This window comes from Urocitellus parryii, chromosome 12 (assembly GCF_045843805.1).
Source record: "Urocitellus parryii isolate mUroPar1 chromosome 12, mUroPar1.hap1, whole genome shotgun sequence".
Lineage (NCBI taxonomy): Eukaryota > Metazoa > Chordata > Mammalia > Rodentia > Sciuridae > Urocitellus > Urocitellus parryii.
The window spans coordinates 30150775-30169523 of NC_135542.1; the positions used below are offsets into that span (position 1 = coordinate 30150775).

Sequence of the window (18749 nt, forward strand, 5' to 3'; positions counted from 1 at the left end):
GGCCCCAGCTGCTGGACACAGTGCACGAATCCCTCCAGGACAGCAGAGGCAGCTCCTCCAGACTTTGCCAAGGTGTTCTGAGGCCTCCTGGCCAGCCGTGCTCTGCTCCCTGCACTCTCCACCCTGACAGTGCTGACACAGCTGTGTGGCTACCACCTGACTCCACCCTGGGAAACAGCTTTGAGAAGGAATGCGCTGTCTCCTCGTCTCCCTGCCCGAGCTCTGCCTCCAGCTCTGAACACCTACCAGCAGTGCTATGCAGGAGGGCTGTGCTGGCGGGGCCCACCTGTTCTTTCTAGCTACCCTTAGGAATGCTTCCAGGCCTCTGTGGCCCTGAGACGTGGAGCAGGTTCAAGGCACCCAGCGGGTAACCTCAGAGCCACTCCTCTGGGTACAAGCCATTATTACCACATGAACCTAGATGTAGAAGAGAGAAGCCCACCAAGAACCCTGTGGAGGAAGTAAGACCACACTGGAGGTCTCCCTAATGCCGGGGAGGCTCCAGGCACCGGGAGGTCAAAGCCAGCAGGGCAGCTCCCACCTCTGGCCACAGAGGGTGACCAATAGGCCCAAAGTCTCTCCTCCCTGGGCTGGGAGGCGTGGCTTTGTAGACTTTCCTTGCCCTGGCCCAGCCTTTGGATCAAGGACAGTGGCAGTGGGCATAGGAGTAAATTGTCCCTGCCTCCTGACACATCACACCCTTGCCCAGGAAGCTTGTGTGTGCCCCAGAGAGAACTCTTCAGCTCAGCTGTGCTCATTACCAGCACCTTGGAGAGGTTGGGGGGGTGGTGCAAGGAAACGTAACTGCCCAGTGGGAAGCAAACCACCTCCACCTGACTGACCTCAAGGTCCATCAAGGGGAAGTTGATCAAAGGGCTGCTGCTAATGAGCACATGCTCGGACTAGGGGGGAAGTGAGAAGAGGAAGCCTGCTCACCCAGGGGACACTAATGGGTGGGGGGCAAGGCACTGACAGCAGGAGCAGCTGAGGGCGGGCAGCGTGTCTCCTCTGGGTTCTCTCCAGTCCCCGGCCAGGAAACAAGGGCATGTAAGCTGACAGGAAGGAAATTCCCTTTGCCCCCTTCCTGTCATGCCCTCATTAAATGGGAGACTAGACAGAGACAGGGGAGCAGGGGCCTGTGATGTGGCAGGCATGGGTCCCCTCGTGTGCAGGTGTCTGGAGGCCACCAGGCAGCCTCGAGTCCCCCCAAAGCGGTTTTCCCACGTGGGAAGAGATGGGCACCATCCCAGGTGAGCCACTGTGGCTTCCTGCACCACCAGCAGCCCTCCTTGGCACCACTGCCTACCGCCTGCAGTTCCCAAAACACGCACCATGGGAATCCCGATCTCGTTGGTGTTGATGTACATGTCTGGGCAGATGACAGAGCGGGCCGCGTAGTCTACCCGCTTGCCCATCATGTGCTTTCGGAACAGGCCTTCTTTCTTCTCCAAGATCTGTATGGAGCGAAAGCCCACCGGAAACATGGTTTAAAAATTTCACTGTTTATTGCTTCCTTGTTTCAACATTATTCACCTTGTCAGCCAGTAACGGGAATCCAACCCATGCTCACCTGTCTGATGCCAGGGTACTTTTCCATCATGAGTTTGTCCATCTCGCTGTCAAACACAATGTTGACGTGGCTCTGAAGGCGAATCCAAATGTTGTACAGCTTGTCTGTGAGAGTCTGGCCTGGAAGTGTACTTAAAAAGGACCGGTCCATAGCCACCAAAGAGTCTTTTTCCTGGGAAAAATAAGGCCAAGAAACAGGGATGGTGGGGGAAAACCCAGGTTGGCTTCTTTTACTTTTCTTTCCTCTCCCAGTCCTGACAAACACGCCCTGAGCTGCCTTTGAATGGAGGGACAGGTGGGAGTGCTGAGGAGCCTGTCTTCCCAGTGTGCCCCATGGGCTGCAGGCTCGTCACACGCCCACCAGCCTCTCTGTGGGTAGGATGAGCTCAGTGTGGACACAGGTTTCCTTCTCAGGGCAGATGCTGAGCACCAAAAGCTGGTGCCCAAGGAAGGGGAACCCAAGTTTTTCCCACATCCACACTTCTCTGGAAGCTGTTATCTTGCCACATAACTAAGTTGCATATGGAATTTCAGTTTTAATTATGGTTTCACAAAAATTTAACCCTATGTACTTGTAAAAATGAAGGCAGAACAATTCCTGAAGAGGAATAATGTTTGCCACAGTATTCTACGCCATTAATTATGATTAGGTCCCTAAATAGGCTAAGTTGTTGGCTAATTCCTAGGCCTCTGAGTGTTCAAGCAATGAGCACTTGAATATTTCCGGCTTTTTTTTTTTTGGTACTGGGGATTGAATCCAGGGGTGCTTAATCACTGAGCCACTAACCCCTTTTAAAATATTTTGTTACAGACGGGGTCTTACTGAGTTGTCGAGGCTGGCTTTGAACTCGTGACCCTCCTGCCTCAGCCTCTCAAGCAGCTGGGATTACAGGTATGGCCGCTGTGCCTGGACAGAAAATTTGGATATTTCTGCCCTGATTCTGTCTTTTCCCTCCACCAGCACAGGAGAGATAAATACACATAGGCCACAAACTGCCCTATAGCACCACCTACTGCTGGTGGCTGGCCACCATCTGTTCCTCTCTGGCTGCACATGACCCAGGAGACAATCACCTGAGTCCTCCAGTATGGGTCACATGAGAGAAGAAACCTATGGGGGGGAAGGTGGGTCCAGAGGAAGTGGATGAGACTCCTATGGGAACCAGCAGTGAAGTGGGCTTGTCCCCAGAGGAGTCTTCAGTTACAGGGAAGGCAGTTATCTCTGCAGGCAGCATTCTGTCCCCTGCACAGGACGAGGTGGTCCCCCACCAGCCTGACCCACTGCTTAGGACATTCACTGGCTCAGGGCCCCAAGGTTACCAGTGAAGTGAGCAGGGCCTGTCCCACCATCAAGGCAATGGAACAAGGGAGCCAAAGGGAAGAAACAAGAACATGCCCATCAATCAGAGGGAAACTGACCTTGGAACTGGGAAGGATGCTATTTCTGCAGAGACCAAGCCTTTTCTTCCCAAAAAAGGTGTGCTCCAATTTTCAAGGGACACCAATATGAAATTTTCAGCCCTGGTCATTGGATCTGATTATCCTACAGTCTTCCCTCTCAAACTGGACTAGCCTGTAGCTGGCAGGTCTCTCTTACAGGGGGATGTGTTAAAATATTACAATGGCTGATCCAAGAAAGCTCCAAGAAGAATATCTGGGCAACCCAGAGCACAAGGTCCAGGGAACAGTGGTGTCACCCAATGACAGACCTGGCTGGCAGGCACCTGAGGGCCCTGTTACCCAAGGCTGGAGATGGCCATGTCTATCTGCACCCAGAGAGTACCCTTGGGCTGGGAAGTCCTTGAGTGATCTCAGCAAGCTGAGTGTCCAATCCATCAACACACCCACTGAAGACTCAGTGCTGAGTGGGCTCAGGATTGGCAGCTGTGACAGTCCTACCCTGTAAAACTGCCATTCTAAACACTGGCTTCCGGATCCAGTGAGCCCAAAGCAGAGTTCCAGTAGTGTAACCCAGGAGGGAAGGGGATGTTTCTCCTGGAGCTGCCAGCAGCTGGTGGCTCAGAACAGCTGAGGTGTGAACCCACCACAAACCACACACAGAATTAAAGGGACTTAACTAAAGGGTACCTGGTATGGCAGCAGGGGCAGAACGCAGACCACAGCCCGACCTTTCCAGGCTCTTACATGTCCCCAAACCCACAGCCCCACCAAGGGTCCTGTCAGCACTCTCCACAGCGTGTGGTCCTGACCTCATCTGTGCTGAGCGCTGCCACCTCACAGGGCAGCTGCTGTTCTTGCGCCATCAGTGCCAGAAGTTTTCGGATCAGAACGACATCCTTCATGACAGCCTGCAAGTTCACCGTCTGGCCATTGGTAAACATCTGGTCCCCCAGGCGATTGACAGGGCGATACCTGCGGGGACCACAGGGCGAGGAATGCTCAGTGTTAGAAGGGCCTGTCCTGCGGCACCCACCCTGCCTGCTGTGGGCAGCACACACACCACACTCAACAGGGGCCACCCTCCCGCCCGGGCCTGCAAGGAGCCCACCACACAGCCTACAGAGGACTGCTTTGCGATGGTTAGCACATGACCCTCCCGGGGCCTCCCCAAGTCCGTATTCACGCCACAGCCAAACTTATCAGGTGACATAAGGTAGGGCATTACCTGGAGGGAGGCACCACCACGAAATCTAGAAAGAACATACTCGGATTGAATCTGGATTCCATGCCAACATCAACCAGTCCCGAGAAAAGGTAATTCAGAAAGAACCCTGTGTTTGAAACAGAGAAACCAAGCAGACCATGTCAGTCTGTACGTGAGGACAGCCACGAAGCCATTGATGAGAGGAAAACTTGAATAGAGGACATCTGCCCTCCCATGGTACCCTTTCTCCTCAAACCAAACCGGAGACAGCAAGACAGCAAATGCTGCTTCCCAGAGGCTGAGGGGCAGGCCTGGGAAGCCTTCCCATTCACATGCCCTCCCCAAACCTGAAACTCCTATATGGTTAAGGATCTATTCCCCGGCATTTACAAAACATCCCATGCAAAGGCAGTCAAGAGGCTCTTCTGTGATCAGAGATGTATGAAGTTTCTAGTGATATAAAAAAGTGCTCAGAGAAAATGAATCCAACGTGCCAGGGCTTGTCACAGGAACGTCAGTCCCTGGAAATTTCCTGATGCCCTTTAGTGGGGCCATCATTCTGACACTACTTCTGGTGTGTCAGGAGCGCCAGAGCCTGATCATGCTGCATAGGCCCCGTTACAGACTCAGAGAGGAACGGGGTGTTCCTTGTTATAGGGAACTAAAATGTATAGACACCCTAATTAAAAAAAAAAAAGTTCATTCTTAATTCTGAAAAGGAATCCCCAATCTTTTAAAAGGACTTTTACAAATGGGCACTTAGCATAAGGTGGATCACTCTGGACCTTCCAACACTTGTCAATCTGCATTAAGTGAGGCCACTGAAGCTCTCACCTAATGACCAGGCTCAGTTACAATCAGGGCCAAGTTCTTAGTGCTGGGCTCCTACTTCAAATTCAATGTACTCTGAAGCTTGTCCCAAACCCACAGGTCTACTTCAGGAGACAGCGATGACAAGGGCAGCCTTAAGAAAAACAGGACTAATAAGGCAGGTTAACAAGCGTGGAGATGATAGGGGCTGCCCGGCAAAGCACCTTCATTCTTCCAAATGGAGAAAAGATGTTCCCGGGCACTGCTGGGTGTCAAGTACCCTCGTTTTCCCATCTGAGTTTCCTCAATTCCTGCAGCAGAAGAGGGGAAATCAGAGCACTGTGAGTCAATACCAAGTCCTCCTTCAGTAATCGGATTTATCAATGTTTTTGGTAACCAGGGATTGAACTCAGTGGTGCTTATCCACTGAGCCTTATCCCCAGACTTTATTTTATTTTTTGAGACATGGTCTCACCAAGTTGCTTAGAGTCTTTCTAAGTTGCTGAGGCTGGCTTTGAACTTGGATTCTCCTGCTTCAGCCTCCCAACTACTGAGATTACAGGTATTCACCATCATGCCTGGCTGATTTTATCAATTCTTTGTCTTTATTCTGCAAAGCCTGCAACTTGACCACAAGTCAATCTTTAGGACAGGATATTCTCAGCCCTGGACTTCCCCCTTACTCTAATCTAAATTAATGAAAACAATGTAGCTATCTTATAAAACCTGAAAAACTGAGCAAAAGAAAACAATATCTACTCTCCTATCAAATTCACAACCATTATTTTTTGGGCCGAGTGGGTGTTGCTGGGAATGGAACCCAGGGCCTGTGTACACTAGGTAAGCGCTCTACCGCTGAGCTATACCCCAGCCCTATCACTTTTATATGCTCTTTTCTAGCCCTCTGGTTTATATAAGAGCTCGATTAGCTGACTGACAAGGATAACTAAGCAGTATCATTTTCTAGTGTCAAAACAACCAAACTTTTCTGAGATATATTCACTGAAATTGAGATTGCTCCACCTGATTGTTCTTTGTGGAAGAATCAGGGTAGGAACCATGCCTTGCCTGTGCTCCTAAGCCCTGACACAGCGTCTGGCTCACAGCAGATGTTAAAGAGCCACTGGTTTAAGCACGTTGCACCCTGAAGGTACCTATACTGGAAACTCTACTCTTAGTCAGGTGCAATGGCCTCGCCTGCAATGCCAGTGATTCATTCTAGAGGCTGAGGCAGGAGGATCACAAGTTTAAGACCAGCGAGGGCAACTTAGCAAGAACCTGTCTCAAAATAAAATAAAATAAAATAGAAAAAGAACCAGGAGTAAAGTGCCCCTGGGTTCAATTCACCAGTACTACAACAAAAAGTGGGGGAGAACACCCCATCCTCTTGCCTTTTTCTATACTTTAAGATCTTAGTTTCAGCAGCAGCTTGGGAGGCTGAGACAGGAGGATTGTGAGTTCAAAGCCAGCCTCAGCAACAGTGAGGTGCTAAGCTACTCAGTGAGACCCTGTCTCTAAATAAAATACAAAACAAGACTGGGGATGCGGCTCAGTGGTTGAGTGCCCCCGAGTTCAATCCCCAGTACCAAAATAAATAAATAAATAAATTTTAGTTTCATTCTATCTCTATTTCTCTCATTACTTGCTTTATAATCTGCAGAGGGTGTGTCATCAGAAGCTTTCAGAGAAATCTGTGGTTTGGACAACAATAAATGTATCATAATTTATTTAACTAGTCTCTATTAATGGGCCATTAAGTCGCGTCCTACTTTCCACTATTTAAACGTCGCTGTGGGTTTTTTAATTTCTTAGGATAAAGTCATATGGAACTGCTGGGTCAAGGAGTTTGCACACTTGTTTTGACACCCATGAAACAAAACATTTCAATAGTGAACGCAAGTGAAGGAAGCACAGGCACAGGAAGAGGAGCAGCTCTGACCTCGGGGAAGCCACAGACTTGGAAAGCTGAGCGTGCAGTGGGAAAATGGAGCCCATTCCCTTCAGAGCAGCTCTGTGCTCCTTCTGGAAGTGAGCATCTGACTCTGCCCCCTGGACAGGCCAGAGGGCTCAGGAAGCCTGGTGGAATCTCCCCAGCTCCGCCCAGTTGTGTCTCCACTGCTGTGCAGGCCACCCTGAGGCAGACTGATGTGTCCAGCCACAAGAGGTCACCTCCTCACATGGGCTCCTCACAAAGCACTCCCACCACCTGCGACAGTGCCGTCTGCCCAGCTGGACCTCAGAGAGCCTCCTGAGGGCTTCCTTTGCCTGCAACAGATGCTAAATGGGAAATGTCTGGAGGTCAGATAATCTGGGAAATCCCAGGTCTCAATGGGTGGGGCTTCTTGGGTGCCAGAGTCCTTATTAAGTGCTACTATGCTAGAGGGTTTGGGGGTACAGAGTGCTTCAAGCACGGAGGGCACTCCATACGGCTCAGCGGTCTAGCAGGAACAGGCCTCACTTAGTGGCTTTCTGTGGTCTACAGAACATGACCAGGCCATGGAAAGATACCAAACTGCTCCCTGAGCCACTGGTCACCTGCAGCCTCCTCCAAGAGCAGAGGCCACATGGCCTAGTGTCCATCTTGGAGCTGTGTCCCCCTTGGACCCTACAGTCCTGGGCATGATGCTGAGTGTCCAACAAGCAAATCTCTGTTAAACACAGCGATCTAACCCCAGAGCTGAGAGACTACTGCTTCACATTCCCAGGGCAGGGACCTCTGGCCGCACCACCCCTGCTCAGGGTGGCAGTGAAAGAAACTTCAGAATTCTCGTACAGCTGAAAGCACTGGAGACTACTGCTAGAAATCGGCCCCCAAAACAGCCATCTTCCAGAATTCTGATCATCTCTGTTCTCGACCTATTAGCACTTTCTAAAGCATCCTAAGGGCCACAGCAGCAAATCCCTACTGGTTTTAAGAAAAAGCTGTCTTATGGGCTATTTCTGGGTAAGCGAAGGAAAACCCACTCTTGTGCTGCTGTTACCCACTAATCTAAGTTGGCTTTCTAAATGCAATGTGGTATCTGGACTGGTCCTCGAACATAAAAATGCCAATACTGAAAAAATTGGAGAACTTCAAATAAAGCCTGTAATTCATTCAATAGTATTGTGCCAGTATCAAGCTTTTAGTTCTGACAAATGCACATGGTGACCTGAAACATTAGGGCAAACTGAATAAAGAGTACACAGGGACTCTATTTACCATGTTTTCTACTCCTCTGTAAGTCTCAAATGATTTTAAGTAAAAAGGCTATTACAAAATAACAGGCAGGTTTGTTATTTACTGCCTGCCTTGCCAGAATCTTCACTGTGAAAGACAAAACTCAAATGTCCAGAAGAAGAATCATGTCCCTGCCCGCTCCACCTAGAACCTGGGAAAGGCACAGAGCATCTGCTGTGGACCTCTGTTCATGTGACTCCCTCTACCTGGGCCAGAGATTTGTCATGGTCACTCCACGGAGCTGGAATCAAAGCTCCAAGAAGCAGCCATCGCTGAGTCGCTCGCAGCACACAGCAGAGCCGACTACAGTCACAGATGTGCTTTCCTGCCCTGGCATGTTAGTCTTGACTAGAAACAGACACCCACAGCACATACACTGAGTGACAGGCACTAGTCTCAGTACTCCCAGGAATACTTTATGTAACCCTCACCATTTCAGAATAAATTAAGAAAAATATGAAGCCTACCACTACAGAAACAGAAGAGTGAACACCCTCAGTCAGTCCTAGTTAGTTCTCAACTACCCAAGGGCAGAGCAGAGCTAGGAGACTGCCCACAGGGTCCTGGTGAGCAGCCACAGCAGCCTCTTTGGAGAACTTCAAATAAAGCCTATAATTCACTCGATAGTATTGAACCAAACTGCGCTTTTTGCTAAACGCTTATAGTTGTTAAAATTATTTGCCCACATTTTACTCCAAAATAAACCTACATTTGTTTTATACTAAAATGTTTCAACATATATGCAAGGCATATTCTGATATTTCTTATTCAAAAATCTTTCAGAAAAATAAGCACCGAGGACAGAGGCACTGTGGGGCACTGACCCACTGGGTTTCTTGGGTGAGAGGCCTGGACGCCATTCCTCTGCTGGCCCTACAAACACATGGCAGAGGAGCATGTAGCAACAGGACCAGGTACTCCCAAGGTGTGGGACACACGATGGCCACACAGGAGCAAAATTGTCAAGGAGCCCCCTCCAGACCCCAGCAGCTTACCCAGGGGCTCGGCATCCGTCTGGCCAGACTTCCTGTGCACCACAGCTGGATACGTGATTGTCAGCTTACTGTTGTGCTCCTTTCGAACAACTGACCGCCCAGTCCTGAGGGTAAGGACACAGTGGTGAAGGAAACACTGCCCCACAAGACACTCGGGAGTGCGGCGAGAGACCAGCCAGCACCTTTTATCCTAGGGAAGGGAAGGCAGGTGCCCAAAACTCACTTGCAGTGGGGACATCGCTTAGCAGACATGTGTGCCTTCCAGAAGTAAGCAATGAGTTTGCTTCTGCTCTCACACACATTTTTCACCTGTCACAAAAAACCAGAGGACTTGCAGTGCCATTTTCATCTCATGGTTTCCACCATTTTTAACCACAGGAAATCACCCTTACTTTCTTAGATGAAAATCTCCCAAAGCTGCTGGCGGGGGCAGGGGTAGCTCCATGGTAAAGCATTTGTCTAGCATGAGCCAGGCCCTGGGTTCAATCCCCAGTACCACAAAAAGTACTCAACAAATGCCAGTTACTCTTAATTTTTAAACCAAAGCTTTCTGGATGCAGCTGCTGTTTGTGCTGCTGCCACCTCAGGTGGCCTTGGGCTCTGAGAAAGGCACATCCACATGGTTCTATGCCCAGTGCAAACAGGCCCCAGGAGCTTTGCAACCTACACATGGGCCCCGCCCCAGACCAGTTAAATCAGAACCTCTGGTGGGAGGACTGTGCACAAGATAAACCAGGTCTCAAGATCAGTACTGCAGTCAACTGTCTACCCTATTCGTTCATTCAGTGACTAAATGGATGCTTACACAGTGCTGTGGAGAGGTGGCCAGGGCAGCAGTGGTTTAGAGAGGCACTGGAGGAGGGAGAGAAGGAAACAGCTCATATTCTCAGAGTGGGTGCTGGTGGACACTATACCTGAATGTCACCCCCTATCTTTGGTCCTGCAGCAGGCAGTAAAGATGGGAAAATGGGCATCTAGGGGCAGTTACATAATTTGCAAGGTCACAGGCCTCCAAAGAGTTAGAGCTGGAATTTAAATCCAGATATATTTTGGGTAGCCAATATTTGCAAATGAAAGTACAGAGGGAACCATGGTAATAACACCAAGAACCCGGTGTCACAGGAAGAGACACAGTGACAACTCACGTGTGCGCCCTGAGTCCCCAGGAGGTTGTTCTGCAGAACCTTGGTTGTGTACTGTTCTAACTCTTCCTGAATTTCAAAGGCAGAAGGATCAGCATTTTCTTCCAGAAACTGAAAACAAAAAGAAAAACTGTATTATCAGAGCAAAGAAAGCACATGTCTGACGTGCAGCTCCGTCAGGCACACTCTGCCAGGGCGAAGAGCGAGCCTGGAGGAAGAGCAGCACATGATGCCACACTGCACCTCAGAGCAGGGAGGCGCTGTGACATCCCAGAACACCTGCTTCCAGCACAGATGAGTTGGTTCCACAGAGCAAATCAGCATAAACCACGACTGCAAAGGACCAAGACGAATATGATGGCTTTGTAATCTTAACCCTCTGAGGTCCTAACAGGACAAACTGAAGGGAAAACAGAAACCTGGCAAGGTCACAGAGAACATGGGCATGGCTGAGCACTCTGCCTCCAAGGAAGATATGGACATAGAAGTCCACAAGGCTCCCTGGTGCTATGATATGACAGCACTTGGCACATTTTCCAATTAGCAAATTCTGACACCCTCAAAAAGTGCAAGAGACAGTGATCAAAGCCTAGAGCCAATGCCAGGACAGAAATCTACCGGACATCGGCCGCGACACACAGTAAGAGAGGACCCAAGGGCCACCCCCTTAGGATCCCCAGCCCTCACACAATCACTCAGGTAGTCCAGGGGAGCCTTAAGCTCTGAGCCTGAACTAGAACAGTACAGGTTGGCAGTACGGCCAAACACACGGCAGAAGCAACCAGACACCTCTCTGGAGGAAAGCAGCAGCATCCCAGGCCTCGAACTCTTTCCTGACAGATCTCTAAATACATCCAAAGTCAAAAATCACTGCAGAAGGACAGGGAAGAAGAGGGGGTTTCTGAATGTGGGCAATATCTTCATTTTGTAAACGATCACATTTTTATGTGCATATTTTTAAAAAGAATTTCAAAGACAGTAGATACCTCAAGTAATTTAGTGCATATAAATTTAAAACTTTAGATGAGATGAACAAATCCCTAGAAAAATGCAACTTACTTAGAGTAAGTTTTAAGTAGAGTAAAGGTTTAAGAACCACCCCCCTTGGACAAATTTGACCCTGGGTTACCTTTTTAGCTCTGTTCCCCTGGAAATGTGGCTAAATGTAGAAATGTAACTTGTGTTACTAGGCAATACTGCTGAGGGCAAAAATGACTCCAACTGGTTGGGACTGCATCTGGACTAGAAAGATGATGACCTAGAGCAACATCCCCTAGCCTCCCTAACTAGGCATGTCCTTGGGGGGGGGGGGTTCCCGGCAGCTCAGCCCACAGAACTCTGAAGACATTGCTTCCTCTTGGGGCATGGAGTTTCTAGGTCAGGTGGCTCCCAGAGCCACAGCTGGGGTCTTGTTTTGCTACTCTACAGTCAAGTGGAGATGACTGTAGGACATTGCCAAGGAGAAATGCCCAGTACTATCTTGCTGACACACGGTGAGTCCAATCTTCCACAAACTCTCCCTGAGCATTTTAGGGAGAGAGATTCCTTAACTCATTTTAAGGCTGAGAAAAATCTACATTTCCAAATTCAAAAGGCCAATATGTGAAAGCAAATTGACAAACCAATCTCACTCATGATTATTAATGCAAAAATCATAAAGAAAATATTAGGAAACCCAATCCAGTAATATATATAAAAAGAAATACATCAAGAACAAGCTGAGTTTATGCCAGGAATCCAAAGTCACCATTAGAAAGGAATCAAGTAATTTCACCATGTTACTTAGTTAAAAGAATAAGGAAGCAGTTGGAGATACTATTGCCCATTTTCCTATAGAAATGGAATGGAGAAGTTGACTGTGGAAGTGTAACAATGTCTACTTTATGCTTTGAAAGTAGCCCCTGCTGCTCTGCCACTGCAACAGACTTTTTAATGAATGTCAACTCCAACAGAGAGCACAGGGAATGCAGCCTTTGAGTCACCTCTTTAAAAGCCCCATGTTCCCACTAATGCGCAGAATCACATCCTTTGGAACAGAAGTCCCCTGTGTTTCTTCTTTCCTAGCAAAGTAATAAACCTTCTTTTCCTTTTTCTCAAAAACAAAACAAAACAAAACAACAACAACAAAAAAAACAGAAAACAAATAAAAAAAACAGCAAAGCAAAAAAACTTGCAAATCAGTAAATTGAAATTAATAAAACACTACCACCTAATCCTCAGATACCATTCAAGTTTTGTCAGTTCAGCAATAGCATCCTTGTATAGCAAAAAGCATCCTGTTCTGGGCTGGGTTGTGGCTCAGTGACAGAGCACTTCCCTCACACATGTGAGGCATGTGAGGCACTAGGTTTGATCCTCACTACCACATGAAAATAAACACACAAATAAAGATATTGTGTCCATGCACAACCAAAAAAAAAATTAAAGAAAAAAAAAAGCATTCCGTTCTGAGCCACCTGTTACACTCCTTGTCACGTTTCGAATCTCTCCCTCTCAACAGCTCCTCAGTCTCTGAAGGCACTGAGGCTTCTGCGCATTACAGGCAAGGTCCATGACTGTACTTCAATTCAGGTACAGTATATTTCCTCAGGGTCAAGGTCAGCCGGGCCATCTTGGCAGAACACCCAGAAGCACCATCCTTCTCCCTACGTGAGGGAGTGCCGACCTCCCCTACTGTGGAGCCCCTGCTCCCCAGCCTCTGCTGTTACTGAAGACGATGGCGTGGTGCTTGAGTGTATGAGGGCCCAGGACTTGCACTTCAGACACTCACTCTTCCACTTACACCAGTGAGAACTCATGGGTTCCTATTCCATTCCATGTGTTGAAATCATTTACTATTGTCACTTATTTTTGTTAGAATTGTCCCAGATTCAGCTAATGTGTGCCTTTGTGTGCTCTGACGTGTTCCCCTTACGCTCTGAGCACGATCGTGCTCTCTGGCACTTGCCGTCCCAGCCTCAGGATGGCCATCTCTTCAGAGGCCCTGTCAGCAGGGCATGGTCTCGTGCTACATGTGTGCATGCGACCACACTCCAGACCTCTGAGAGGCAAACCACGTAGCACCGGCAAGCACACGCACGCACGCGCACACACACATCTGATCTCCACACTGCAGGACGAACTCTAGCTTCCTGCTCTCCCTGACAGGGGAAATGCAGCCGGCACTATCCTTCACTTCCCATTGATCTGATCAACCCCTTTCCATGCACACGACCCTCTCCCATGGCTGCTACCACCCTCTTCTGTGTGGAACCCCCATATCCACGCCAATCCAACCCCTTAGCCGGCCTCTTCCTTACCCTCTTTGGGGTCACCACACAGGTACCTTTTCACTGACCTGGCCTTATATCACATGCTGACCCTTTATTCCAAATGAACATCCCTCACCCTGTCTGAGCACTGGCATTCCTTGCAGGGCTGCCCACACATACAGGGACCCCTTCTAGCTCTGTAGGCCAATGCTTGTGCTAGATGCCCCCAGAGTGCTTTCCTCTCCTGCTGGAGGGTACACTTCTACCCTGGGCCCCGCCACTGTGGAGGCACTTTGTTCTGCCCTCCTAGAGTCTTCAGGACTTCAGTACTCAAGAGGAGTGCGAAGGAAAGGCCAGCGCCTTCTCTTTGTGAGAACAAACAAGATGAGGACGTCCACTACCTCTTCAACCTGGTAACACAGACAGCCACCGGAGCAAGGTACACCAGAGAAACAAAGCAGATTTTGCAGGTGATGTGACTGCGCTTAAAATCTGAAAGCAGCTACAGGAAAAGTATTAAAATTGATAAAACAATTCTGAAAGGTTTCTTCAAATGAAAATTAATAGTATTTTGGTATTCTAACACAGAAAATGAAATTTTTAACAAGGTTTTTAAAATAGCACCAGAAAGCCTACATTAAATACCAATTATGAAAGGAAAAAAACACTCTTTGCAGCACAGAGACCTGGGGATCCCCACCTTATCCCGAAATAGCCACACAGCACAAGCATCAGTGGAATAACCTGACGCCATACATCCCCCGAAACAACACAATACAAACTCTCCCCGGTCCTGGTGATTGCACTCTTACCAGAGGCCAATCTAATGAGGAATAATCTGACAAATCAGAGTGTTAGAAATGCTGTGGGACAGCTGCCCCAGAATCTTCAAAAAAATTCACCATCACAAAAAAGAATTTCCTACATTAGAATGTTCTACAGCCCAAAGGGCTGTAATAATCAAAAGGCCTGGGTCCCTTCAGGATCCTGGGTCCCGGCAGGAGATGGCTCACTATACCACCTCTCCCTGTTGTCCTCATTAACACTACTCTGACCACTGTAGAGCCTCAGTTCTTATGCCTAGCTCCTGTAACCCAGTTATAAAGATCACATATTCTGGGGACTAGCAGGGTGGCAATTAGGGACACCATACAAACATCTCAGTTCCCACCATCTGGCTTTCTGCATTCCCATGGCCACCACTTTCCACGTACCCTGCTCAGAATTCGCTCCAGCTCATAGACTGCTTGTAGGGCCCCAACTTCCAGAACTCTCAGCTGGCAGACCAAGAGGTGAACCACAGCCCGGGGACAAGTCAGCATGTGGCAGTTTAAACAGGAGCCTCGGAGGAGCAGGTAGAGTTTCTGAAAAGAGAGGATAAAAAGATACAAGACATTAAAAAGAGAAAAGTGCTCACGGGATTCCCAGGGCACTCACAAGATTCCGCTCCCTTAAGAATGCCACAGCAGCCTAGACATGTAGAAAGGCCTTTCTGAAACTAATTAAATGTTCTCCTCTCTTTTTTTAAGATTTCATTTTAACCCATTAAAAATTGAAATTTACTTCCTAAGATGTATAGCCTGAGGTTGGGAATTACTTTAACTCAACTACTTAGCAGAAACAACTTTTCTTAACAGATTAACAGACAAATCACATCCACGTACGCCACCACCTCAGCTTAAAAAACACTCCTGGAGGTTGGGTTAGCTGATGTAAAGAGCTAAACATACACCCTAGACAGTAGCTCCATTTTCATCTAACTCCTGGGCTTCCTGGGGCTTTGCTTCTCCTGCCACTGAACAAGACCCTACAGACTCACCAGAAGGACTCAAAAGCCTTTCCACTCAAGTTCCCTGTTACTAGGAAGAGCCACGCAGGTTTTTGAAAGGCACAAAGGCCCTGTAACAAAAGTTGCAGAAGGTAAATCTGAACATTTTCCCCCTAAGTGAATAGAATCATGCTGTGGTTCTTCTCAATTGGAATCAAGCTGAAATTTCAGTTAGGGCTACAGGTAAAATGAAGCTAGAGACTAAGTAGCATCCCTAATCCAAAAATCCCAAAGTCAACACTTTTTGAGTACCAACATGAGACCAGAAGGGGAAAATTCCACATCTGACCTCATGTGACAGGTCACAGTTAAAACACAGGCATTTTAGAAACACTTCATGAAATTGTCTTTAGGCTGTACATACAAGGTGCATGTAAAACATGAATGAACTTCATGTTTAGACTTGGAGGCCATCCCCAAGAGGTCTCAACACGTATGTGCAAATGTTCCAAAATCTGAGAGTAAAATCCACAGCACTTTTGGTCCCAAGAATTTCATAAAAAGGACCCTGATCTGTGTTGCATTTTGCTATTCAAGGTACTCCCTTTCTTTCTAGAGAACACTTGAACTCACAGTATAGGAATGCAACCTCCTCCCACACACCCTGCTGGGGAGATGAGGCCCTCACAATCCCATCAGCACACAATCCCAAGACCCATGCGCCCTGGGCAGCACATACATCAAAGAGGAGCGGGTTGTACACTGTGAGTGGCAGTTCGATGTGGCCTAGGTGTCCGGAGCAGTTGTTAAAATCTTGCACACAGGTGGAGCACACCTCTTTGGAATCCGCAGGGCCCAAAGCTAAGTCATACAGGCCGTTTGCTGATGGGTTCCCCAAGCTGTCCAGGTACCGAGGGTTTGTGATGGATTTAACGCTTAATTTCCTAAGGAGATAAAAGAAATCAAGAAAAACTCAGGTCACCAAGTGCTGAGCATAGCTCCTCTAGCCATTCACTCACACACTCAACAAGCACCTACTGAATGTTTACCATGGGCCAGATGTAGGTTTGGGTGCTGGGTAACAGACAAGAATGCCTGCTTGTAGGCCTTCCATTCTAATGGGGGGAAGAGACAGAAAATGCTGGAGAAAATAACGCAAGGGAGGGAAGACAAACAATGCAGGGGTAGGCCAGTGGCCAGAAAAGCCCACGCCAAAGAGATACCTGGGCAAACGCCTGAAATAGATGAGGAAGCAAATGCAGTCACTGAGCAGAGAGGGCTTTATAGAAACAGCAGGAAAGTGCAGACATTCTGAAGGGGGTGCATGGTGGGATAGGAGGCCAGGGTACCTGGAAGAGAGGTGAGGTCAAGGACCAGAAGAGTAGAACGACCCTTCCAGGTAATTTTAAGGACTTGACATTTACTCTGATTGAAAGCTGCTAAAATATAACATGACATGATTAGAATTTCCAGGCTAGCACATTATTATCATTGATACCTGTAGCTCGGGAGTTTGTTTATCTTTTTATTCAACCAGATTCAAGGATAAAAACTGAATAAGACTGAGATGGAAAGCTACAGAGCAAAACGTTGGTTGCCAAAAAATAGAGGGAGAGGGGCATGAGGAGCGATTGTATAACAGCTGTATTAGCTTTACATTCAACTCCAAATCCAAACATGTCTGATCTTAGCAATGGATATAAATTTGCTTATGCTCTTCTCTGAAAACTCCACAATTATCTTTTGAAGAATTCAAGCAACCTAAAACATTTTTGCTTTTGGATGAAACTGTACTACAATTTCTGGGTGAGCATGTTACTGACTAGACTGGTAGCTCAGGAATTCATCCATGCATTCAACCAGACTGGAGGATAAAAGAAAGGAAGGAGACATACAGGATATTCAAGGATAGAGAAAAGAACCGAATATAAACATGCATGGAAAGTAGGCAGGACACACAGATCTCAGAAAAAAAAGGACACTAAACCAAGACCTTAGGCTTGGTGGGGACAGAGTGAAGTGAGTCCCTCTGGCTAAAAGGATGTTGCATGCAGAGGAAACAGCTTGAAGATGCTGAAATATGACAGCAGTTTCTGCAGTATCCAAGAGGTCCAGGAGGGCTAGAAAAGGGTCATGCCATAGCTAAAAATCAGCATTGGACTAATCATAGGAGTCTAAGTGAGCTATGCTAAGAAAGTAACTTTTATCTGAGGGCAACAGAAAACCTTTGGAGAGTTTTAAGGCTAACAGTAGTATGATTACATTTACACTCTGAAAGAATAATTCTGACTGTAACTTGAAGGGATTGGATAGGCATCAGGGTGAAGAGGAGAAGGTGGGAGAAAAAGAATTCAAATTCCTTAGAAAAGAATTCCTAATTTCTTAGTTTAGGAAAGGATCTAGTCTAAGGCAAAGGCAATGGGGGTGAAAAGAAGGATGACAAATATGCAGGTCACACACTGCAAGAGTTCAGTAAGAAAACTACGCATCAGGACAGAGGTATCACCATTTTGGAGATGCAGGTTTCCCTCAGCTGGAAGTGGGGAATGAATGTTGATTTTTTTGATGTTTGAGTTTAAGATCTCTGTGAAATTCAAATATTTATTCAGAAACAGCGCTCAGTAAATGGGAAATCAGGTGACTTATCAGGAAGACGTTTGCGCTGGAGATTTAAATTTGAGTCCCAGTAGTGAAAGTGTTGACACTGTATAGGGGGCAATATTTACAAAAAAAGAAAAGTGACCAGAGGAGGACCTCCGGGGACGCCAACATTCATTCCCCAGTGAGTGGTTCGCGCCGCGGTGCGCGACGAGCGCACGTGGACGCTGGGAAGCGTCAGTGGGCGGACAAGCTGACCACGAAGCAGGGACCGCAGAGGTACTTCTCATGAAAGGAAAAGGAGGACGTGTTCAGAGTATAGTCGCGAGTTGGAATGCTACGGTCCCGACCCGGCGGCCAGGCGGGACACGCGGCGGGGTGCTGGCAAAGCGTGATGGCTGGAGCCAGCCCCGCAGGGTGCCCTGACAGGGAACGGAGCCGACGCGAAGCCCACCCGCAGCCCGCCCGCCTACCTGAGCTCCTCGGCCGAATACATCCCGAAGGAAACGCCCTGCAGCCGCCGCCAGGGCGTGTGCCTGGAGCCCGACATCCTTGCCAGCGCGATGCCGGGGTACCTCAGCGGACTCCCTCCCAGACTCTGGTCGGCAGCCAAGCTGCGGTTCTTACTGCGCATGCGCGGACCCGGCCTCCGGAGCCTGCGCGGACGACACCACTCCCGCTGCGGGGGGGACAGGCAGAATGGCTTCGGATTCCGACCCCATTTTACCTTGAAAACAGCCAAAGAGACGCAAGACGTTGAGGAACTACTTTAAGAAATTCCTTGGAGGCCAGTG

The 18749-nt window shown here is 48.2% G+C and overlaps 1 protein-coding gene across 2 annotated transcripts in view; it reads right to left on the bottom strand.

Moving 5' to 3' along the window:
* The window catches only part of Polr1a (RNA polymerase I subunit A), a 57895-nt gene extending 39339 nt beyond the window's left edge, over window positions 1–18556 (bottom strand). The window contains exons 1-11 of one of the 2 annotated variants that reach the window (XM_026409498.1): window positions 18429–18556; window positions 16097–16301; window positions 14804–14953; window positions 10342–10449; window positions 9420–9505; window positions 9197–9300; window positions 5209–5295; window positions 4196–4301; window positions 3780–3942; window positions 1571–1741; window positions 1332–1454 (exon numbers count right to left, since the gene is read on the bottom strand). In XM_026409498.1, coding sequence (XP_026265283.1) covers window positions 1332–1454; window positions 1571–1741; window positions 3780–3942; window positions 4196–4301; window positions 5209–5295; window positions 9197–9300; window positions 9420–9505; window positions 10342–10449; window positions 14804–14953; window positions 16097–16301; window positions 18429–18505 — 1380 coding nt within the window. In that variant the 5' untranslated portion in view covers window positions 18506–18556. The remainder of the gene's footprint in view (window positions 1–1331; window positions 1455–1570; window positions 1742–3779; window positions 3943–4195; window positions 4302–5208; window positions 5296–9196; window positions 9301–9419; window positions 9506–10341; window positions 10450–14803; window positions 14954–16096; window positions 16302–18428) is intronic. The other variant, XM_026409499.1, reaches the window with a different exon arrangement.
* Window positions 18557–18749: the final 193 nt, after the last annotated feature.